At 46.3% G+C, this 25,028-nt stretch overlaps 1 protein-coding gene across 4 annotated transcripts in view; it reads right to left on the reverse strand.

Annotated features, from left to right (window-relative positions):
- SEL1L3 (SEL1L family member 3) overlaps positions 1-25,028 on the reverse strand; it is a 110,748-nt gene that overhangs the window by 45,836 nt on the left and 39,884 nt on the right. For all 4 annotated transcript variants that reach the window (XM_064584343.1, XM_045881369.3, XM_045881372.3 and 1 more), the window contains exons 8-13: positions 24,242-24,374; positions 22,567-22,707; positions 11,036-11,247; positions 9,652-9,831; positions 3,134-3,253; positions 1,312-1,452 (exon numbers count right to left, since the gene is read on the reverse strand). In XM_064584343.1, coding sequence (XP_064440413.1) covers positions 1,312-1,452; positions 3,134-3,253; positions 9,652-9,831; positions 11,036-11,247; positions 22,567-22,707; positions 24,242-24,374 — 927 coding nt within the window. The remainder of the gene's footprint in view (positions 1-1,311; positions 1,453-3,133; positions 3,254-9,651; positions 9,832-11,035; positions 11,248-22,566; positions 22,708-24,241; positions 24,375-25,028) is intronic.

A 25,028-nucleotide genomic window follows, 5' to 3' on the forward strand; every position in this document is an offset into this window, starting at 1 on the left:
TCTGTGCCTGCCCTCCCCACCACTGCACAAGTCCCTTAAGGTCGGGGATGTGGTGCACACATCCATCTGTCCCTCCCTCTAGCGTAGAGTCTGGCGTTTCGTCAGCCTGGAATGGGTGTTTATTGAATAAACACATGGATGCTTCGGCATATGGCTAGGAGTCAAACCATTTCTATGTTGACTTGACAACTGAAAAAGGAACATCCAGACCCTATATTTGGAAACCATATGAACCAATAGGTTTTAAGGCTATTAAAGAGGGTTAGAAATGTAGCAAAGTCATGGCTGTTAATCAGTGAGCGGCCACAGCTGGGTTCTGAAGATGGACCTGGCCATGTGACTCCATGTCCTTGTTTGGAGACACTCGCTACGAGGGTAGCGGCTTTCTTTGGGCATGACATGGGGTCCAAGGGCTTCCTTCCCAAAATCAAGAGAGTTTTGCTTTTCCAAGGCTGGTGACTTGATGTTTTGTGTTTAGGGGTGAAGAACACAGACTCTGAAGCCGAACTGCCTGGATCCCAGTCCCAGATCTCTAAAATGTACCAACTGTGTGATGCTGGGCAAATTAAAAAACCTTTCTCTGCCTCTGTTACCACATATACAAACAGCAATCATAATGCACCCCCCGTGCCTACCTCACAAGGTGGTTGTGAGGCTTAAATGCGTTAATACATGTAAATCATGTAATAAGTGCTCAATCAGTGCAAACTACGAGAATAAGACAGTATTTTACATTTCTTGAAGCCCATTCATTATGTTATCTCATTCAATCTCTGGTCATTACCATTGCCCCATGAGATCAAATAACTCTAAGGACACATAGCTGATGATTGCGGAGGAGGGACTTGAATTCCATGCTCTGTCTCCTGGGCTAATGCCCTTTCAACCCATCCGGCTTAAAACAAGATCTTTGTTTTGACCAACCAGACTGTTGGGAGCCAGCCCAAACACGCACTTGGGTTAAGCTGTAATTCAATGACAACTCTGTCTGGTGGTGAACTTGCAGAACCTCTGGGGGCCGGTGGCCGTTTTTTTTTCCAATCCATAAAATAGGGGTGCTTCCTCTAGACAGTTCTTGCAAAAGCAAAGAGAATCCAGGTGCCAAACATAAGACTAATGATTAAAAAATGAGACCGGGTACTGTTTCTGACTGTGCCTTTTCAGCAAATATCCCTTTCCATCAAGAGTGACAGAAGCATATACTGAGTTTCTCCAGTTACAGAATCCTCGTTTGCCTGCACGCCTACAGGAAACTGCTCGGGAAGCCTGATAAGAATTGCGTAATTTTAGCCCAAACTGAGGGACTCTTACCTTGAATAACACAATGGCATAGTCATATATTAATGCAGGGTCCTCGGTCTCCAGCGCGCCCTTGGCATACCACTCGATCGCCGCCTCAGGATTCTTGGCCACGCCTTGCTGGCCCCAGAACAGCATCTGGGCCAATCGTTGCTTCGAGACAGTAGCAATTTAGAATAAGGACTTTCCTGTGTAATGCTTAACGTAAGACTTTAAAAGGTGGAAGGACAAACCTAGCTCAAATGTTTTCATATTGAGAACCAGGAATTAGGTAGACACGTGTCATCTTCCAACTGGGGGCTGGAGCCCTGAAAGGTGAACCTGTGTAAATACAAGTTCTTAGCCCCAATTGGAAACAATGCATGTCTGCACGTGAATGTGAGTCAGTCTACCACACCCAGGGCCGGAGCCGGGTGAGACTTGGTCGACAATGACTGTCTCCTCTCTTCAAAGCCCCTTTCTTTTGGAAGGTACACGCTGTCCCCTGAGCCTAGTGAGTGGCCTGGAGGCCTGTGCACATCCGTATCAGAAGGGCACTCAGCTCCTCCCACTCCAGCATTTGTCCACGTGGCTCATTCCACCATGACATTCGAGGCGGGAGCTCTCTGGGGATCAGAACCTCACGATGTGATTTGTCTGTCTTTCTCCCCTCAGCCCTCACTCAGCAAAGCTCAGCAGGAGCTCGTAGAAGCTACTCAACAAAGATTTGCTGAATGAAGGCAGGAAAGTTCATACAAGCTCTGGAGCACCCAGGAAATAACTCTGACAGTGGTATGTCCAGAACTAGGCACTGGAATTCCTTCCTGCACTAGAAAGACTGCAGGCTGGGGACGGATGCCTGAGAAGGGAGCAGAGGAATGTTGGTTAACATTCTAGCCCCATTCTGGCCCCTGATGGTCTTTCTTCCTTTCTGCTTCTTCTCTCATCTCCTTTTCTTTCTACCCTCTACTCAAGTACTTATAACTTCCAGCAAAGTATCTTCTGAAACTCTAGGAAGACCTAGTGTTACTAAAGGGTCTCTGAAATGCTTGCTTGTCAATGCATTTGTCTTTTCTGTTTTCTTTCTTTTTCCCATCTCTGGGCTTCTGCCTGCTTAGCAGACCCAGAGGCCCTTAACCACACTGTAAGCTCACTAGGAGCACAAAGCAAAAGCTAAGGCCATTCTTCGGGAAGGGAGATTTCTCCCTCCCAGTGCAATCTGTCTAAGCTGGCTCCTGTCAAGGGTTTCTCTTCATAGTGAAATCAAGGCAAGAAGTCAGATGAGAAAGTTCTCCCAGCTTTCTGCCCTTCCTGGTACCTCAGAAAAGTCCATCCAAGAAACAAGACATGTTCAAGAGCCAAGGTTGGTCCGTTGGTCATGCTGAACCTGATTTCTGTTATTCTCCTAGCTGAATTCATGGCTTTCTTCCTGATACCCATCTAATCTCTCCTGCACTCTTTTTATTTCTATCTAATGCCCTAAAATGTCTGATGATAGTCTTTAGGACAGATCACAAACCGGGCGGCTCTCTCTCCTTCTGGGTGCACTTCCGGCCCGCGTGGTCAAGACAGACCACGTGACCTCATTGGCCATAAAATGTGAGAGGTAGCTTGTGCCATTTCTGAGCAGCCATGGCTGCGGGGGCCTGTGTTGCAGTGAAGCCCCTGTTAGCTCCATTCGTAGGGGTCTACCAGAGCTCAGCGCATGCTCTCCCCATCAGACGGATATCGGGAGCAAGAAACTAACCCGTGCAGTTTTAAGCCAGTGAGGTTTGAGATATTTTGTTACCATGGCAGAACCTGGGTATTACAACTGATGGGCTTCCAAAACAGTGGACCACATTTTTTTTTTTACCTGAGCTGCCGCATTGCCTCGGGTGGCTTCATGCTTCAACCACATAAAGACATCTCCGTCCTCTTTGGTCTGTACTTTGAGCGTTTCATCATCCTTCAGTCTAATTGTTTCAACATACGCCTGAAAAGGAAGGAAGGAAGGGAGACAGGGAGGGAGGGAAGAAGGAAGGAAAGGGAAGGAGGGGGAGAAGGGAAATATCCAAATGATTTGGGCACACAAGAGCCAGGACGTTATTCTTAAACTAGCAATCGCGTAAGTAAAAACTATATGAATGACTGAAATATGAAGTGTGTTCACGATGCCATGAGATCAGATTCTTCCTAAATGAATGTGTCACATCTCATCTGTCTAAGTGGGCATTTTTGTTCCTATCAAACAAAGCGTTTGCCTTGGGAGGGCAAAATTTATTCCCCTTTCACTCCGGCTGCTCAAGCTTGTCCAGAAGACCACTTTCATGCCGCTGATTTCAGAGTCTGATTACACACAGCATCCAAAAAGGTAAATCAATATTTTCTAAGTACAACCTTGTTTTGTTTTTTTTTATCCCAAAGTGTTATTATCCTGCATGCCTAACCATTTTTATTTAGCGGGCTCAGCTTCAAATATCTTTTGGCTATTTCCAAAAATTAAATCTACCCTGGAAAAAAAAAGAGGGCATGTTCACTCCGAGGATGCGAGCAAGAATGTGCTAGAGGCTCTAAGGATGAACCCAAAGGGAGAGTTCACAAAATGTTTTGAATTGGCGCATAGCCTCTGAAGTATCCGACTCCTCTGAAGAAAATCAGACTCATTTTGATGTGTAAATTTTGGCTGCTTATCAAGAGACCAGTTCTGTGGTTTCACGGTCTCCCCTTAAACATAATGAAGTATAATGAAGTCTATTAACAATGCCATGAGGGGTCCTGGAAAGGGCTTCCCGCGCTCTGCACATGCCACGGGCAGATGGTGAAAAAATTGGATCTGCATGAGTTTGGGAAAGAAGCCTCAGAGAACAAGGAGGCAGGCCTGATTTCCCTTCTGACCCTCTCTGTTAGTTAAGAAAAGTCCTTATATTCACAAACTCTAGCCTGCAGCCCCATTCCTGAGACTGCTATGGCCCTGCAGAGCCCCGGGTCCCTTCCGGGGGGCGCGGCGAAGCTGGGAAGCGGGGACTGTGCTGGGGGCTCAGCACCCAGCGGGCGTCACAGCCTGCTCACTGTCTCACCTGGGGAGGCCACCAAGCGAATAGCAACAATTCGAATAAGGATACCCACTACCTTTAACTGAAACCATCTCTGTGCCGGGTATTTAAAACTTTCTTCGCACTTCATCCTCACCATAGGGCTGCGACCCAAATATCACTGTCCTTGATTTGTAAGCAAAGAAACCAAGGCTCCAAAGGTGAAACTATCAGCTTATGGTCACTCTGTAGAGCAGGTCCTGAAGCCAGGCTGGCTTAGCTCCGAAGATGGGGCTCTTTCCGGCTGCCCAAAGTCGCCCTCTAGCAAGAAGGCCCTAGAATCCACTCTGTCTCCTTGACCCTGACAAGCGTGCTGCCAATGAGCTGGCGTTTCAGCTCAAACTCCAGGGGACACTCTGTTGTCTGTGATGAGCCTGGAATTGGACTGAAGCTTGAGCTGTTCAAATACTGGAATTCTCAACTAGAACTTTTTTTTCAACAGGAGAACTTGGACATTTTGATTTTTGGTTGTTTTTCTTCTTATTTTGTTTCTTTCTCTTTAACTTTGTCATGGGACTTCTTACCCTGCAAGGATTTACACTCTCTGATGTTTCTGCCACTCTCTGCCAAGTGATGATATGTCACTGATATAGCCCGATAAGATATATCCTGATGATATATCACTGTTCTAATTGCTTTGCCCAAGACTGACTCACTGAAACTTTGCAACCTTATAAGAGTATCACTGTCAATATCCCCCATTTCACCGATGTAGAAACTGAGGCTCAGAAGTTAAGTAACTTATCCGAGATCACATATTTAGTTCTTCAAGCTTAGATGTCAAACTCAGGCTGGCTGGCGGTGGGGACCATGGGCCTCACCACCCAGTGAAGGACTCATACATCTGAGAGGAAGGAAATGATAGACTGTTCCATTGTCTTCCCTGAGACATAGTAAATTCAAACAGTGTCATGAGGAGGGTCTTGGCAAAGGTCATGTTTCTGGGGGGACCTGGGCAGCTGTGCATAATTGTGAAGAGGGAACACTTTTGTCCTTTGTATTATTGTCCCCTGGCTTAGCCCCTCCTGCTCCCCTGGGTGGTACCATCAAGTTTTGCAGCAGGATGGGGCCATTAAGAGCACAACCTTTCACATCAGACCAAGAGGAACTCTAACTCACCACTAACTACCCCTGGGCCTTGGGCCACTAACTTTACTGATCTGAGTTCAGTCTCTGCATCCATAAAATGGAGCTTAGCACGATACTTGCTATATCGAAAGCACTCAACCTATCAGCCATTATTTTTTATACTATGAAGAGTTAGAAAGGCCTAGGTTCTAACTGAGGCCCCATGACTCATTTGCTGTGTGACTTTGTGCAGTTCTTTAGCTTCTAAGTCTCAGTTGCCTCCTCTGTAAAATGAGAATCGACTCCATAGGGCTGCGTGAGGATTAAATGAGATTGTTTATAAAAGAGCTAGCAGAGTGGATGGTGTATGCTAAGCTCTCAGTAAGGGAACTCATCATTTGTTAGGTCCTTAGTTCGCTCTAACACGTAAAAGGCTGACAGCAGTTTAAACATTCGCCCTCCTGTTGGTTTTGCAATTTTGTGCAGCTCACAGCCTTCCGTTGTGAGGATGGTCTATCTAAGAGAATTTTATGCTTTGGAAGATGGAAGAAACAGAATCTGAGGAGGGAGCATTGGGGCCAGAAACATTTTAGAGAGCTCATACCATGTGCTGGGCTCCAGGTGTGGCCAAAAGTATGGTGTCCCCAGAGGAGACAGGCTGAGCAGGGACTACTGACAACTGAGCTTGGAGAAACAGAAACCAGATTAAGGAAAGCCTCCTATGCCAAGCGAACAGCTGAGCTTAGATCTTGTGGGTCAGCACTTCTCAACTCGGGCTGTGCATTATGAGCAGCTGAGCTTTTTAAATACGCTTGAACCATACAGGTTTGAACTACAGAGGCCCACCTACATGCGGATTTTTTTTCAATAAATACAGTACTATGGATATATTTTCTTTATGATTTTCTTAATAACGTTTTTTCTCTAGCTTACCTTATTGTCAGAATATAGTGTATAATACGTGTAACATACAAAATATGTGTGAATTCACTGTTTATGTTATCAGTAAGGCTTCTGGTCAACAGTAGGCTATTAGTAGTAAAGTTTGGGGAAGTCAAAAGTTATACGTGGACTTTTAACTGTGTGGGGGGATCAGTGCCTCTAACCCTTACATTGTTCAAGGTCAACTGTATAAATATACACATATACACATATGCCCCAGCCCCCCAGTCTGTCACTTCAAGACTATGGGGTGGAGCCTGTGCAGAGCTATTCTTTAAACCCCCAGGTGACTTCGATGTGCCACCAGGTTAAGAACCTCGACTGTGGACAGCCTGGTTTGGCCTCAGTGAGAAGAGAATGGATGGGACAAGACTAGTGACAGAAAGACCAGTTAGGACACGTACTGATTTGCTGCGGCTGCCACAACAAAACACCACAGATCGGTCGGCATAAACCACAGACATTTATTTTCTCAAAGTTCTAGAGGCTAGAAGTCCAAGATCAAGATATCGGCAGGTTTAGTTTCTTCTAAGGCCTCTCTCCTTACCATGCAGATAGCCACCTTCCCACTGTGTTCTCCCGTGGTCATCCCACTGTTTTATCTGTGTCCTACTCCCCTCTTCTCGTAAGGACACCAGCCATATTACACCAGGGCCCACATAATGACTCCATTTCAACTGAGTTACCTCCTTAAAGCCTTTACCTCCAAGGAGAGTCACATTCTGAGATACTGGGGGATTAGGGCTTCAATTAGGGGTTGGGGTGGGGTGGGCATAATTCAGCGCAGAACAGGAGGCTGTCCAGTGGCTCAGGGCAGAGATGACAAGGGGCGAATGTCACCTGGGGCAGCAGGGATGGGATGGGAGGAGAGAGAAATGGGCAGGTAAATGTAGTGGGATGACTGGAACTGATGGGATGATGGGGAGGATGGTTACTCAGCTGCTAGCACCATGGACAGTGGTGTCATCTGTGGAGGAGTTTGGGGGGACGGAGAGGGGAGGTGGCTGGTTGCCTCCAAGGTGTGTTATGATTGCAGTTGGGGGTGCGTAAGAAAAGCTGGAGAGGAAGGTCTGAGTGTCATCAGTATGTGGAAAGCAGTTGACACCAGGGGTGTGGATGAGACCCCCGCCCCTCTAGCAGGTGCAGAGCGAGGAAGCCGGGGACCAAACCTTGTGGAAAAGCACATTCCCAGGAGCAGAGAGAATGAAAGAAACTCATTTGCGATTAAGCCACAAAAACAAACAAAACCTAGCAGCTTCTTCCTCTTTCACCTGAGGCAGAGTCCCGATAAATCATACAGAAGTGACATGAAGGGAGATTACTAATAAAGAAGATGAAATGATGTGAACCACGAGTTACATAAAAGAGAAAATGAAGCAAGAATCAAGGAAGGAGTTACTGAGGGATCCTTGGCTTATTAATTAGAGGTCTGGCTTTCCATATCTCCTCATTTGTTACGTGCTGCTGGTGAATTAATAGATTTCTCAACAAAAGGACATTTAAATCAATGTATGACACCTGCTTAAATTCTCAAGAAGCCATTAATTACACATTCTTAAGAAAATGAGCAAGGATACAACTCTCCTAACTGTATAATTCCTATCTGTGATTCTTAATCATACAACTTTCAGCTGCAAGATGGATCTCCTCTATTCATTTTCCCTGGTTCTGACCAATTAAACATTTTTTCATAATCGTAACATTGCATGTGCCAAATCTTCAAAAGAAAAGGAGGTTGTTAGCAACATACCATTTCCCATTGCTAATTTATGCTGAATTAGAATTCTTAAAAGTATAATGTATACATAGAGGACATTATTAACACATTCAGGCTGAGTAGAACAACCACAGTATGATTTTGTGGCTTGTTTTTTGTGTGGATTTTTTTTTTTTTTTCAGAATAATTCCTTTCTAAAAATAAAAAAACAACTTCGTCGATTCATAAATTAATTCTGCACTGAGGTCCAATTTTGCACATAGCTTATATACACTGATAGAATACAAATGATAATGATGAGATTGTGTAAGTTTATTCAGGAGAAATCACTGTTTCCTGAAGGAATTAGAATGTCTCTATAGATAGCCATTTGGTGTTTTATGGTTTGACTCATGTTTAATGGTCACCGACAGCATATACCGTTGAGTCATTTATTTTGAAACCATACGGCGACCACTGTAGATTTCCTTTCCAGCACCATCCGTTTCCGATCATCAAAGTGCAACTTTTCTGCACTGTGGATTTCTGAGTGCAACCCAGAAGCAGCGCTGGGGACCAGTGAGTGGATGAGTTCCCCGTTAGCCGCCAAGGCTAAGGTTCCACAATCCTGACCTAGCTGGGCGTATCCCCTGGGCTCACCGAACAGAAGCAGGGAAAATCAAGTTTATGGCCTCCACTGGGGCCAAATCCAGCCATGAAGTTTACGTACTAGTTACAGCTACACAAACCCAGGTTCCCCGTTTGCTTATATATTGTCCCTGGCAGAGGCTGTATGAGCAAATCCTAAAGTATTTACCTTTACAGAGAAAAAACTGTCACCTCCTGGTAGGGACGGCTTGCTTTTCCTCTCAACTTGACTACCTCAAGGGCTATGACCATCAAAACCTCTTAAATCCTTCCTTGACAAAGAGGATATATACAAAAACATTCCAAGAGGCCAACCACGCCATGGTCTGCTCCCTCCGAATGCAGACCTGCCTCAACTAGAGGCAGCTTCCCTTGAATTCTTACACTATCACTTCTACTTATACCCTTTTATTCATGGTCCTCAAAGCAAACCATCAGTTGATCCAGCAAACCATCAGGTGCCCGGCACTGGGAACATAGCTGGGGATGGAGCTTGCTTCCTTATACCACAGACCCTGCTTGCTGGTTACACATTGATAGGAGCCCTTGGCTTACTCCGCCCACTCAATGTGACCCAACCCCTAACACCTACAGACCCACCCCCTCACATGATCTTGGAACAAAGAAAAGGTGTCTATGTTTCTGGTACACATTTTTTGCAAAATCAGAATCTGTCCAGGGCCAAATCTATTCTTCCCATGCTAGTCCTCCTGCTCATGAAAAGCTTTTCATGCATGGGTGTAGGATTGTTCCTGCATTCAGCCTGAGAACACAGCCAAGAAATACGAATTGGAGAGTGCAAGATAGCTTGTCTCTCCATTCAATTATGCTCATCCTCTGAAGACCTGAAAATGAACCAGCCACAGGTGCAGACACTGTATAAAATTGTTCAGGAAGCCCCAGTAAACAGGGCCATGACCATCTCCACCCACTTCTTTCTCTTACCTGATCTCCCTGTAGCGTGTGCTGGTCAAGGGGTGTCTTCGTGGCAATATTGCTGTAGTAGGCATAGGACAGCTCCCAGTCCAGGGGGTAGTTGTCAATACCCTGGTAGTGTTTGTATCCAAGATTCATGGAAGACAGCCTCTCACTGCCCTGGCCTCCTACCAAACTATACAACATGCCCTGTTAGGAAGAAATTTACCAAGTGTTCACAGGATTGTAGCAAAAGGTCATAAAATCCTAACATTGGAAGGTCATCTGGCCCCGTCCCTATATATGAACCTAGTCATTCCAGAAACATGTTAACATGCCTTTAAAAAAACAATCTTTAGAAAAGAAGCCACAGCAACTTTCTAATGGGTCACAAATTCTAGCTCTCTCTCCTTCTTAATGCCCAATATTATGATTCCTTGACTTCTGCCTTTCACTCAGTGAAAACAGGGGTCGTCCCCTGATTTCTCTCATAGAATCTTCTTGTGTATCTGCCAACTGGTCTATGGATCCCTGGTCTGCTTCAGCTACATTATCTATGGAAGATGATAAGAACAGTGGCCATGTCCTAATCTTACACTCTCAGAATGTTAGTGTTGAGAAGGGTTTTTGGAGATCAGCTGGTCCAACAGCCTCATTTCATAGTTGAGGAAAGAGGGGGGAGAGAGACTTGAAGTCATGTGTCTATGGCCAACCAGCCACTTTGTGACAGAGACAAGGCTAGAATCTTCCCCACTATTCTACCTTTGTGGGACTCAGGAAAGCACTTAGAAGGAATATGGAACCACCTGGGCAGGTTTAAACAACCAGTCTCTTCAAATCCAGGATGAACAATCCTATGTGCAGATCTGAAAATTAAAAGTGATCAGGAACCACGGATAGCACTTACTAAAAATGGGATCCTAAATGTTTAGCAAGTTGCATAATTAATTGGGTCTCAGAACCACAAATGAAACAGTCTGGTATGGCTTTTGTATTGATGGCAGAAGGCTGGATGTGATAATATTTTGCTTAGAGGTCCAAATGACTTCACTTAGCTAAATAGTCATGAGAGATAATGGTTCTACAGCCAGCGTAGTTAGGTAGTTATAAGAATTGGGTGAGAGGCACCTTGCTTGAAGGAGTGGGATTCTGGTAAGCCCTGCCCCAACTCTTCCTTAGAGTATGCCAATCATATCCCCTAGCTTGCGTCCAGAAAGGAAGCGCCCTTTCTCACTCTCTGAAGACAGAAGATCCTGTACTTAACATAGCTCTAGGACATTTTTCTTGAGTGTCAAGATTTTTAAAGGACTCCATGGAGCATGAACAGGTCCGGTTTCTACCTGGGGTATGAGAGCATTACTCTGCAAATATAACGCAGGTGACTGATGTTCCTGGAGCCCATGAAATACTCTACCTGCAGCTGATCCCGAGGCACATTTAATCCAGTTTCATAAAAGACTGCGAGGTAGTAGGATGCTTTATGGTATCCACAGCAGCTAGAATCCATCAGAAAGGGGACAACAGAGCTAATTTGGTGAAGACCATCAACACTGGAGAGTCTCTTTACAGCCTTCTCAAATATCCTCCTGCCGATTTCTAATACAGATTCATTTTGGTTCCTTGGCACTGTAAATAACCACAATTCACAGCACACACGATTAAGTACCATGGGATCGACGTGGCTTTAGAAAGAAGAGGGAAAAGCCAATTAAACCACCTGAGTTATTAATATGGCTGGTTCTGCAGTGCCTTGAAATACACCACCTTCCAGGGAGGTAAATTAAACCCTTTGGGGATGCCACGGTGTCATTCTGCAAATAGCTTTTTCTTTGGCACTAAATGACAGCCTAGTATCCTGGGAAAAAGGATGTGCCTTATATAGCTGAGAAAGCGCCTCTAGAGAGTAATTTACTCAGTGTAACTCACCACCAAATCAGGACCGCCGAAAGTTCCAGAGAGACTTTTTTTCCCTCTAAGACTCTCGGAAGAAGAATGTGTTTTATCTCAGAAATAGTTCCTAGGTGCTGCTCTAAAAAGTTGCACAAAAAGCCTTACTTTGAGATGCTTTCTTATCTTTTGCCTCCAGTTTTTCTTGAGGGTTTCTAAATACAATAAAAGGAATGAGTCAACTTTTATGGAGGGCCTACAAAATGCCAAATACTGGATTAGGTGCGTTATGCAAATTATGTCATGTAATCTGAACAATTTTATGAGGTAGGTACTATTCTTAGTGTCCTCATTTTTCCAATGAGGAGTTTGAAGCCTGAGGTGTCAACCCACCTGTCCAACATTAACAAAACCTGGCAAGTGGCTGAGCCCAGTTTTGAGTTCAGCTTTGCGGTCACAAAAGCCATTCCTACTTACTCTGCTGCACCGACCTGCTGATGAACAGGCAATGAGATGTCTTAATAAGTACCTTACCACTCCCAGTAGACCCTTCTCCATGCAACTGCCTTCAGCTGTATGGTATTTCCTTTCACCTAACCATCCTATAAATCTGATAAACATTTAAGCCCAAACTAGCAAGTTATATGGCCTTATAACGTAAGGGTGATGGTCTTCCAATAGTTTAAAGTAGTTTACACTATTCATCTCTCTTGTTCATTGATTTGGGCAACAAATGTTTACTTTCTATTCTGTGTATCTATTAGATGCTACGATTCGAAAGGCCAATAGGATTGTATAGGCCAATATTGTTTACATTTAAAGAGACATGGTCATCTTATTTAAGACTGAAATTGTATCTGCCTAAAAGTTGTTATGTCCAACATTTTTCTTTTCTTCATTCTATCCAAAATTAAAATGTTACTAATAACTTTCAGGGGGCAGCAAGAGACTCATTCTATCAGCACTCCATTAAGGAGTGAACAGAAATGACGTTCCAATGTGGGAAAACTGAAATGGGCAGGTCTGAGATCGGATTTATTTAAGGGCAAGTCCCTTGCAGAGTCCATGCTAAAAACAGAGGCCAGTGGGATCCAAGGATGAAATTGCGAAAGCCAAGACATTGGTTATGAGCTGGTGCCGGTCCTTTTGGGCACACAGGCGGGTGGGCTGCCCCCTGAGTGGGGGACACGTGCCTCCATTTGCCGAGCTGCGGGGAAGGAGCCCACCCCTGCCCGGAGCCAAGGCAGTCTCATCTCCTGGCTCCTGGAACCCCTCACCCCAGCCTTCTAGATTCCAAGAAGCAACAGCTGGGTCTGCTTTTACTCTCTCGATCCCAAGCAATAGGTGCGGAAAAAAATCACCCCGCTGAACACATGGAATTTACTTCTCTTTCTGTATTTTTTAATCTCTAAAGAAATACCTGCTTGTTTAAAAAAAAAAAAAAACAATGCAGATTTGTATAAAATAAAACCAGAAGTGCCCTCTCTCCTAATCCTTCTTTAATAGTGAAGACAAGCATTGTTCAAAGCTTGGTGTGTGTGCTTCCAGACTTTTCCCTTTGCACAGACTATATAACTCATATACACATCTCTCTGTATTGATACACATGCCTTTTCTTCCACAAAAGCTCCTACAATTCTGACCCTTAACTTTTTTGCTTAAATTAACCACGTATCATGGGTATTTGTCTGTGGCTGTCAGAAGCCCATTTTTTCTAAAGCTTTGCTAAAGCATTCTATAGCAGTGCTGGGTCCCCAAACAGTTCTCTATTTTTAGACCCTTGGGCTGCTTCCAGTGATTTTGCTATAACCAACAACACGGCAATGAACATCCTTGAACATTTCCCTCTGCTCATCTGTTGGGATATATCTGAATAATAACCCCCTTTTCCACCAGGAGTCTGGGGATCTCATTTTGGACTTTCCCTTTGAATAGTTGAGAGAATTCCATCCTACCCAACCATTAGACAGGATAAGAACCAACCTTCTCCGCTGGATTTAGTATGCGCTGCAGAACCCCGATGCAGTTGCAAAATGAATCCTACTCCTACTTATTCATATATTTACTTCTAAACATGTACCCATCTCAGATATGCCTCTCTGTGCACATTCTGAGCAAAGCAACATTACCATTTTGTTAATGATTCATCCCCACCTCACCTGCTCTGCCAAACACCTAACCAAGACGATGAGTTTTGCCTGAGTACCCACAGACGTGGGCTTTGTGGGCTCAGAGGAGAGAGGAAACTCCAAACCAAATGAAGCTCCAAATGAAACACTTACCCCAGCTGACCCCTGGCACAGAACCCCAGAAATCATTAGCAAGAGTGCCCAGGTAGCTGGGATTGCTGGAGAATAAGGAGCAAAAGCGGAATCCTTCACAAAGCTCAAAGCTTTAGCACCAAAACCCCGCAGACTGCAACCAAGGCAGATTGAAAAGGCTTCGTTATTTCTTTTACACATTAAAACTCCTAACTCTCCCCACACCCAAATATTACCAATCAGTATTTCCTCTGCAAAAGAATCTAAACAATTTTCTGCACTAGTGAATGTAATAAAAAAAAAAGTCTAAAGTCAAACTGCTCTTTTTGCATATTCTTTAAAGTTGAAGTTCCAACTGCGACAGAAAAGCAAAGCCGTGCATGTTACCACTGGTGAGTCTGTAAAACTGGCAATTTCAAAATTAGTTTAATGAAACTGTTAATTTCACCCATCTGGTTTAGCATATGCATTTTTTTTCTAGTCAATCTGTAACTAAAAAACATGCCTTGTTTATGGAGATGAATGGCATAATGAAACAAACAAACAAACACAATAGAAGAAGGAGCCATGTTCCCATTTTCTGGCTTCCTGCCCCAGAAGCTAAGGAAACAAAAGCCCAGCGCCCCCGCTCCACTCCTTAACCCTTCCTGTTTCCCCAGGAGCGCGGCATTGTTGGTTTTGCTTTTCTACAGCAATACCGATACCATAAGGTGGCCATTGGCGGGCTCATCATCAACGGAGGCAAAAAGCAGAAAATGAGAAGGTGGGCCCTTGCTGGGGAGCTGGAGTGGGCATCTGATTGAGAATTCAGGGGAGAGGCAGACTCCTTCCTCGTGAGAGGCACGGGGGGCATCGATAGGAAAGTCATTTTTAGTTTCAAGCTTCCAAAAGGTGGAACGCGTCCAAAGTACGAGTTGGAAAGGGAAGAAGAAGTGAAAGGAGAAAATGTCATTTAACCAGAAAAGGAAGCTCTCACCCGGCTTACTCCTTAAAAAAAAAAAAAAAAAAACACAGCACATTCCTGATTTGCATTCTGATCCCCTGAGCCCCAGAGCCCCAAGGAGGTGGCTTATTTTCCAAAAGTAAACTGCTTGGGGCGCTTGAGTGGTTCGGTGCGTTGGGCTTCGGATTCTTGATTTTGGGCTCAGGTGGTGATCTGTGTCCTTTGTCCATGCTCCTCAGTGGTGAGGCTGTGTCTCTCCCTTTGCCACCACCCCGCCCCCTCCCCCCCCCACCGGCCCCTCCAGTTCTCTCTTTCTCTAAAATAGATAAATAAATCTTAAAAGAAAAAAAAAGTAAATTGCTTGTACTCTTCAGTATGCAAGTTTTCCAGGTTTGTCCCATAATTTCTCTCTGTCCCTTCTCCATCCCCCCCACCCCACCCTCAGGACTGCCATCAGGGGACCTCTGGGCAGGAAAAGTGTGGCCCTCTCTGTTTTCTTCTCTGTGCTTCTGTGTATTTGCTTTAAAAAAAAAAAAGATAACGTATGCTTTCCTAAATAAAAATAAAGATGAAGGTTTTTCAATGAACGACACTGAAAATAGCTCTTAAAGGACACGGTATCCAGGTGTTATTAAGAAACATTACTGTATGTCTACCATTCCCGTGCTCTGCATTTTAGTGTTTCCCAATACACATTGCAATTGTTGGCAAAAAAAGAACAGTTAGAAGCGAACCAGTTAAGGCCAGCAACCCCTCGGTATCTAGTGTGGGGCCTCCTCTAACTCTGCACTCAGCGCTCCTAAGCCGGGAAACAAGGCCGGCCGGGAACAAAAACAAAAATGAGAGGGACAAGATGCAGATGGTCAGCCCTGGGAGGTGAGCCCACCTCAGACCCGGCCTCCTCCCGAGACCCATTTGCTGGCAGACCTTGGACTTCCTGTAGCCACAGCTCCCGTGGGCTCAGACGTGCCCAGTCCAGAATGAAGGGAGGGAAGAGAGTGAACAATTCCGGCCTCAAGGCAGATGCCCACAGGGGCCTGCTGGCCAGCTCACCTGTCCCACTCACCTGTCCCTGCCTGCCCTTGCACCCTGCCTGCACCTCCGTCTTTGCAGCTTTCCTCCCTCCTTCCTACCCAAACCAGCTCTCTGGCTTCGAACCCCACCTCCGCTACCATCTCCGCATCCCTGCAGCCTTTTACCAGCAACCCCCCATCCCCACCACCTCTCTTCCCTGGATGCTGGAGCCCCATTCAAAGGGTTTTTGAATTCTAAGCGTTCTGTTTTGACAAGGAAGTTGCAATAGGAGAGTAAAAGAAATAGTCAGCACACCTCTTAAATAATGGAAAAGCACGCATACTAGAATCCTACCATCCTAGCACTGGAAAAAGCCCAAATGCTAATAGGGCAATTTCTATGCTCTAACAGGAGCCATTTTCCTAGAGAATTGGAGGTTCCCCAGGAAACGACATGGAGGGTGACCAATCAGAATAGTTCCCCTGAAGTCTTGAACACGGGGTCTCCTGTTGGATGCCACCCAGAGCCTGGACAGTTGTGGACTTGGGGACAGAGCAGTACAGAAGCCCCGCACCAGGCAAGGACATCAAGATGCAGAGCAGTAGTTCTGGAATGCCGGGAGGCAGGAAGGGTACCATGCCACATCTATATGCACAGCAGCTGAGCGCCCCAAGGAGCGCTGCCATCTTTAATTCAAAGGCATGCCTACTCTGGGAGACGAGGATTCTTCAGAGTGGGAACCGCCAGTGGGGACAGCTGCATTTTATACAAGGTTAGCACGTCAGCTGTCAATATTTAAGAAGCCTCTCTCCTTCGCAACCTTGGTAGAGAGTTCTGTGTGGGCTGGGGTAGTCTTTTCATTGTGGTTGCCCTGGGGCCCAGCACAGTGCTGGAGGGATCCAATCCATGGGTGCCAAACTGGGTTGCACGAACCTTGGGGCTGTTTTACATCCGGGCACCTGTCTACTTCAGCAACTTGATAACAGGCATATGAAAGTGAGAACCGTGAGGGCTACGTTTTGGGAATTCTTTTGTAATGGGTGTGCCTAAGAAGGATTCTGGGCTACTTTTGTTGACAGGGAGGAGTTGGAAAGCAGCTTGCTGGCAGACCTGGGAGAGAGAACTCTGTTTGCAGAGGTGTCTCAGAACAAGGACGGCAGCTCCTGAGAGAGAACAGACTGAAGAAGTGTGTAAGAAATGAGAAAAATGTAGAAAGAAGGCAAATAAGCCCATAGTCCTCTATGCGTCTGGATTGGTGTCATGGCTTGGCTGGCATAGACCTTGAACCCGGTATAGAAACGTGCTGTGTAGGGTCATCTAGAAGAAGGATCGATAACTAAGCACCTAACATGGCCAGCACCATTGCAGGCACCGTGGAGAACTGGAAGTGTAAGTGGGATACTTATACTTCTTGTGCTCCCCTCAACAAGCTTGCAATTGCGTGAGTGATAGAGACACCAACAGGATCCAATAGTTATAACTCAAGGTAGAGTGCGATGAGCTCTATTCAGGCGACCCGGTCCCTCACAGCCATATGGTGCCTCTCTGTCCATGAAGCTCTTTCATAGCATTATGTCACTCAGGAGAGCATCATTCTTAATTGTCATTAAACCAAACTTGACCCAGTACATAAATTACAAACATAAATTACATCTCACACCCTCGAGGACGGCTACTTCTCAAAAAACCAGGAAATAACACACGTTGGCAAGGATGTAGAGAAATGGGAACCCTTGTACGCTGTTGGTGGGAATGTAAAATGGTGTAGCCGCTATGAAAAAGAGTATGAAGTTCTTCAAAAAATGAAACACCAGGATTACCATATGACCCAGTAATCCCACCTCTGAGTCTATATCCAAAGGAATTGAAAGCTGAGTCTGGAAGAGGTATTTGCATACCCACGTTCACAGCAGCTCTAGTCACAATAGCCAACATGCGGAAGCAACCCAAGTATCCATCGACAGATCAACAAAATGTGGTATATACATAATGGAATATTGTTCAGTCTTAAAAAGGAAGGAGATTCTGACACCTGCCACAACAATCTTGAGGACCTGATGCTAAGTGAAATAAGCTAGTCACAAGAAGACTGATACTGGATGATTCCACATCTATGAGGTACCTAGAATAGGTAAGTTCATGGCGACAGAAAGTAGAATAGTGCTTATCAGGAGTTGTGGGGAGGGGAAATGGGGAGCTATTGTTTAATGGGTACAGTTTTACAAGGTGCAAAAGTTCTAGAGATCTGTGCAATGAGGTGGATACACTTAACACTACTGAAGAGTATACATAAAGATGGTTACGATGGAGAATTTTATATTACATGTATTTTTACCACAAAAAAAATTTTTTTAAAGATTTTATTTATTTATTTGAGAGAGAGAATGAGAGAGAGAGAGCACATGACAGGGGGAGGGTCAGAGGGAGAAGCAGACTCCCTGCCGAGCAGGGAGCCCGATGCGGGACTCGATCCGGGGACTCCAGGATCATGACCTGAGCCAAAGGCAGTGGCTTAACCAACTGAGCCACCCAGGCGCCCCACAAAAAAAATTTTTAATTACAGTCCTTAAAGAGTGAGGGTACAAATAGTTGGGTTTCTCTTTTGCAGTAGGAAAATACAGCTCAGACCTTTGGGAACAATGGAGCGGCGGTGACCACTCCCGAGCTCGCTAGGCGGGCTACAGGGAACACAGTCATTCACTCCCTACTGGCTGTGCATGAAGCCAATGTTCCCGATTGTCCACCCCCTGCAGTGTTCTCATCACTCCTTTGAAGTGTGTTGTTGGCTTAGCTAGAGAGCAGATGATCCGCCTGAAATCACACAGTGCAGGGAAACAACACTCTGAGGTCTGAAACACGCACGTGTAGTGGCCTGGAAGCGGAGTGGGCCGTGTATGTGCGGACAGGCTGCCCACAAAAAAAAAAAAAAAAAAGACTCTGTCGCAAAGAACCAGAAATCACAGGCCACTGTCTTAAGTGGTCTTCTTTTTTCAAGATGCCGGGGGAAAAAAATAATTCCACAAATTAATTCCCTTGGTAGGAACAATGGAGCTGACGTTTCTCTTTCTATTTACGTAAAAAACGCTCGTTCAAAACATGGCCCCATTTTTGTTCTATGCTGGCCCACGGGGGGCACTTGGTCAACCTCTGTTGAGTGAACGAATGGATGGAAGGTCGTGACATGAGCAACCAAAGACGTTTCTCACACAGTTAAATTCCTTGTCTCTCTTCCTGCACCTGCTGAGTTCCTGCAGCCAGAATTCCAAGCACCGAACATCTGATCCTTGACTCCATCCCCAGAGCTTATCTCAGATATGAAAAATGTAAGATGATGAGGATGTTCTAATAAAGTCTACTAGTCAACAGGATGGGACAGCTCGGGGCAACAGCAGAAAAGAGAATGTAGACATAGTTCATATTAACTAGAGTTGTCCAAAGCACTCCAAAGCCAGATAGACACTTACGGCAAGAAGAACCTGGGAGGAACAAGGAATGGATCTATAGCCACACTGGTCTATGACTATTCCTTTTATAGGAGACCCGAGTAAAGATACATTAAAAACACATAGACTTGTTTTCTTTTTCCTCTCAATTTACAAAATCAACTGTTCTGCATTTTGCTCAGCCTTGTTAGAAACTGAACACAATGTACAACACCAGTCTCTCTCCAGGGTTAGCAGGAGGGCACTGTGATAGCCCCAAGCAAGGGCAGTGCGCCAGGCAGAGAGATGAACTTTAATGGGGAGTGTATGCCCAACCTCTGCAGGAGGCTCCCCGGTCCTTATGGACAGGATGGCGTAACCTAGAAAAATAGGAGCTGAAGGCAGAATGGGGGCTTAGGTTCATTCCAGAGATTCGCCCACCCTTCCTGCCCTATCTCCCCACCTGCTCCTCGGCTCCAGGAAAGGGAAGGGAGCGAAGGAATGCAGGTGGCTGGGTGCCCAAGGGAGGCAGACGCCCTGGTCGCAGATACAGCCCCTCGGGAGACGCTCCTTGGCGCTGTTCTAAGCAGACTTGGCACCAGAAGGACTCGACTGGCTGGTTCGGCACCAGCAGTGGGCTGTAAAGTGGCAAATACGGCTTTGGGGCTCCCATTGTCACCACAGATGGAGCCCCTGGAGGCCTAACAGGGGTCAGCAGAACACGCTATGTGCTGACATGTGACGGCTCCCCAGCCCCACAGCCCAGGACAGCGTGAGGTGCAGGAGCTCATGATTTGGGTTTTTAATTAGGTTCCGTTTCCAGGTCTCCACGGAGGGGGGAAAAAAAAAACAATTCTAAATTCTTATAAACAAAACTTCTGAGCTATAAAAATAACATGAAAACATTCTTACTGAGAGTATTCACTTTAAAAAAAAGAATGTGTTGTGAAAATGATTCACTCCTGCTCCCAGTCGGTAAAACTATATTTACATATGATCAGGAATCTCATAAAGCCGATTTTGATGTGGATGTGGCCTCAGCCCATTGAGTCTAACCTACCCAGCATGCATGTCCAGCATGAGCAGCGGAAACCGGGGGACTGTCTCTGCCGGGTGATAACATCTATAACACACAGCAGTGGTTCTCAATGTCGGGAGATTTGGCCCCCTTGGGGACATCTGGCAGACTCTGGAGACCTCACAACTCAAGAGGGGGGTCATGGGAGGGGAGAGAGTGCTACTAGTCTCTAGTGGGTTGAGGCCAGAAATGTAGCTCATGCACAGGACAGACCTCCCCTCCAGCCCCCCAACAAGGAATTATCCAGTCCAAAATGAAACAGCGCTTGTACCGGGCTTCCTGTACGCCGATTCTGTTTCAACTATTTTATAAGCATCAATTCATTTAAGCCGACACTAGGAGAGTGGCACCATTCCCATTCCCATTGCACAGATGAGGAAACGGGCTCGGGGAAATGGAGTAACTTGCCCAAGCCCACGTGGCTAGTAAGTGCTAAGCTAAAATTGGAGACAGGCCGCCTGGCTGCAGAGGTTATGCTGTCCCCGAGTCCACAGGCTTCCTGCTCCTCGGCCTCCTTGCCTGCATGCAAGCGGTCCCACGGCCTTGAGAGCCAACCTCTTTACACCCCATAGCTCTGTCCCCACCACCCTGTCCCATTCAGGCCTGCATCCTTGGCCTGGACCATGGACCGCCAAGGACCCACTGCTTTCCCCGCACACCCCTCTGTTCACCTCCCCCCAACCTCCTGCTGCTGCCAGAGTAACCTCGAAACCCAAGTCTGATTGCACCTCCGCCCGCTGCTTAAAACCCTTCCACAGGCCCCTGTCACCTACAAGGTGAAGCCCAAACTCTCAAGATGCTGTCGGAACGGTAGTCAGAATCACACCCTCCGGGACTTCTCCTGCCTCCCAAACGCCTTGCACATCATTTCAAAGGTGGTGCTGCTCCCATATCTCCGCCTCTACTCTGCCTCCGATACCTAGATACCCACGGACCCCTCAGGAATCAGTCCCAGTGTCACCTCTTCCAGGAAGCCTTCCCTGACCACTCCCTTCCTTGTGACTCTACCACTTACTCCCACCACTTTTATTAAAAATGCATCACCAGGGGCTCCTGGGTGGCCCAGTCAGTTGCACATCCAACTCTTGGTTTCGGCTCAGGTCGTGATCTCGGGGTCATGAGATTGAGCCCCGTGTTGGGCTCCACAGGCTCAGCACGGGGTCTGCTTGAGATTCTTTCCCCCTTCTTCTCCCTCCCCCCACTCACACTCCCTCTCTCAAATAAATAAATAAATAAATAATAAAATCTTTTTAAAAAATGCATCACCATTTTTCTTTGTTTTCAAGTCTGTCCCTTAAGGGCAGGGACCTTGTGTTATTTTACTTATCTCTAAAGTCTAGCCAAGTAACAGAGCAGACACTCAGCAAGTACCAAATGAATGAAAGAGGAAATATCTGGTATGGTTCGGATTCTTTCAGGCCAGAATAGATTCCCTTTGCCCCGTCTGCAGTGGGGAATCTCTTCCGTTGAACACTGACATTCTTAGGAAGTCCTTACGTGAAGCAGAAGTCCGTTTCTGCGCTTCCTTGGCTCAAGGTTCTGGTTGGATGCCCAGCAACACCATGGGTTGCCTCTCACCACTAGGAGTTATCATCACCCCTCTCTGTATCCCCTTGCTCGGGCTGAACACCTCCAGCTCCCCTCCTCTTCCTAACAGACGTCATTTCAAGATCCCCTGTGGCCCTATAGCATCCACTTCATTACTAAGCCAACCCAAACTGTGATGGGCCTAAGCAGAAGCCGGCCACATTCGGGAAGTATAGACAGATTCCCGAGATGCCGTTTGCAGTGTGTACTTCAAGTCCAGGACCTCAAGTTCAAGGGCCTAAGGGCCCAGGCAGGTAAGCTCCAGGAAAGAAGTAGGCAGGAGGTGCTGGGATGGGGGGACGGGGTGGGACGGTGGATAGACAGAACACACCTGTGACAACTCTCAATTCCAGAACCACTACTAATGTAGGAATGGAGGCCCGGCATTACCAGATCTTTGGAGTTTTCAAGAAAAGCTAAACATTTGCATTTTTGTGCCAGTTTTTAGATACCAGCAACTAATAAAAAAATTTTTTTGATAATAATGTACATGCCAAACCAATCATTTGTGGCCTTGGCTTTAAAAGAATGGCTGGAGTGATTCCTAAATTTGTTTTTGCATTTGGTGTCGGGAATGTGCACAGATACACAGAGAGTTGTGGCCATACAAGGGCAGAATTTAAATGTGCAGTTAACCTAGGACACTAGGGTGAAAAGTCACTTTGAGGTGTATGTGACTAAGAGGGGGAGCAGAACTGGAAAAGAGGGGGCCTTCCTAACCAGTGTCCAAACGTGAGACAAAGACACAGTTACCTGCCGACAAGCCCATCTCCAGCAAGGTCTGGAACAAGCTGGGGTGCCGGTCTCTCAGCTCCTTCTCCCAGGGGAAGGCTCTGCACGTGGAGGGTCTCCCGTACCTGAGCTTCAGGTCCAGGTAGGAGTTCCGGAGGTCACCTACAGGCCAAGGGAAGCACAAGACAGCCATCACCTTAGGAGAGGGCAGGTCTCATTCTTCTAAATCCCTCCTCCCTAAGAGGAAGTAGAAATAAAAGGTCAGACTTAATGTTACTGAATGTTGGTTTGGGTCCATTAGGGATTTGAAATCGGCTCCGATACGTCTGCCTCGAGGTCACAAATTCAAAGCCATGTCCAAGGGAAATGTGCCAAAGTTGCTGATGGCTGGGGAATAATTCTACAGAATGAGCAGCTGGCCTCGGACTGTTCCCCAGGAGGCCAATATCTAGGCCATTTTGTTGGTAGTGTGAGTTGAGGAGCAAAGCACAAGGACCCCCAGTGAGGCAAGGCAGTGGGTGTTAGGAAAACCTTCCCATGCCACCAAACAGATCAGCATACAAGGATGGGCTTCCAACTCAGAGGATCTCTCGTGAAATTACATCAGTTATCAAAATCAGTTTCTTTCCTGTTTGGGATATTACTATTCCTATATATCCTCCCCCTCTTCTGACAGCATCGTATTTTCTGGATGAGTCAGCTGTACCCGCAGCAGCTGGGGACCAGGATTGCCTGTTCTTAAATTACATTGCAAAAACACTGCATCTCCAGGCTTACCTATCACTGTCTACTCACTTCCTGAGACCGTGCTCTGTGGACCCTACCGGACTGAGGTATGTTCCAGAGGCACCCATCCCTGCACAGCATGGAATGGGGAGGTTCAGCTCTGGAGAGAGTGCAATGTGTGGGCAGGACTGCCATACTCAATTCGCTTCTGCGGATGGCAAAGGCCCCACAGGAATTTCTCTTCCAGAAGGAACATATGTGACTAACTCTAGTGCCGCCGTATCCAGCAAGAAGACCTAAGCACAGAGAAATTTACAAGCGCTAGATCCAAGCCAGAATACTGGAAGACAGGCCAGGAACCGATTTTTATAATCAATGAACACCCTGTATGAGTGAAGGATGCCCGGGCAAATATGAGCAGGCCTGAAAGCAGTCTATTTTGAAATTCATTCCTTCTGCTGGCTATTACTGGGGTCTTCCAGAAAGAATCAATTTCAAGGGATTAAAAAAATAAAACCAAGCCCCAAACAACAAAGTCACTGTTCTACATTTCTGAAAGCTAATATGCAGATACTAATGGTCCAAGACAAAAGTGCACCGATGGGGAAACATTTCTAATGATTAATTTATTTTCCAATTCACTTTTATTTTCTTAGACTGGCCTAAGATCCCATTATGGACGGGAAGAATGCAACGCAAGGCTCAGCACGCTCTCATTTGTATTCTTAAAGGGAATCGCGTATGGTTGAAGCTAAGAAGCAGGTGTGGGGTTCCTGTTGGCCGTTGGTCTGGTTGGAATCCAGGTGGCACGAACACGGCCATCCGCCTCCATCTGTGGAGGGCTCCAGGTCATATCTGTTCCCGCTGCTCAAGTCATATATATTCTATTTTAACCGTGTTAGAAAGAAGCCAAACATGTTGACACAAATACACAGAGCTAAAAATTGCCCTGCCGGAGCTCAGTACTTACATGCTTCCTGTCGCCCGCCCCCTTGCTGTACCGTGGACGTGTGCACAAACACTATTTCTTGGACCTCAGCACAGCTCTCATAATATAATTTGAGCTGTTCAGCAAGTTGCTTCTCAAGGAGGGGATTACCAATCTACAAGAAGGCAAGAAAATTGAATGAACAACAATTGTCATCAAGCTCCCACTGATACCTCTGAAGCTGTGTTCGGGTTGGTTTCCTTCTCCCATTGGTATCACCAGCTGGCTCGTCTGCACACAGACCATCCACTCCGGATTAGCCACGGGAGGGTATAATTCAAGGGCACACAAACTCTGTCTGGTTCCCACTCACTGCTTTCCGTGGCACCTTCTCTGCAAAAGCTTCTTAAATGTCCGGATTTCCCAGAGACCAGGCCTCCACCCTCTTCTTTCCCCTCACCGCGTGCTGTCCCTGGACAATGACGTTCATCTCTCCTTCAGTCCCCGAGAGATGCCAAGTGCCAAGTGTCCCTGTGCTGTGCTGAGCCCTGCGAACCCTCCTCCCACTTTTGTCTGCTTGGCAGGCTCCTACTCGACCTCCAAGAGTCAGGTCCAAGGTCATTGCTTCAGGGCAGCTTCCTTAACAGCCGCCCCTCCCGTGTGTGTGGATGCAGATGTTCCCACCTCAGCGACCCCAAAACACTCGCATGTGAATTAACACATGTACCACGTTCCTTCATGTGTTCGGTGTTTAAGCCCCAGACGGGGAGCTTCGCGAAAACAGAGGCCTTATCTCAACTCGTTGGTTTTCAAAATGCAGGTTGTGACC

This window comes from Mirounga angustirostris, unplaced genomic scaffold (genome assembly GCF_029215605.1).
Source record: "Mirounga angustirostris isolate CCGP_5_RB_7025 unplaced genomic scaffold, mMirAng1.0.hap1 SCAF_2, whole genome shotgun sequence".
NCBI lineage: Eukaryota > Metazoa > Chordata > Mammalia > Carnivora > Phocidae > Mirounga > Mirounga angustirostris.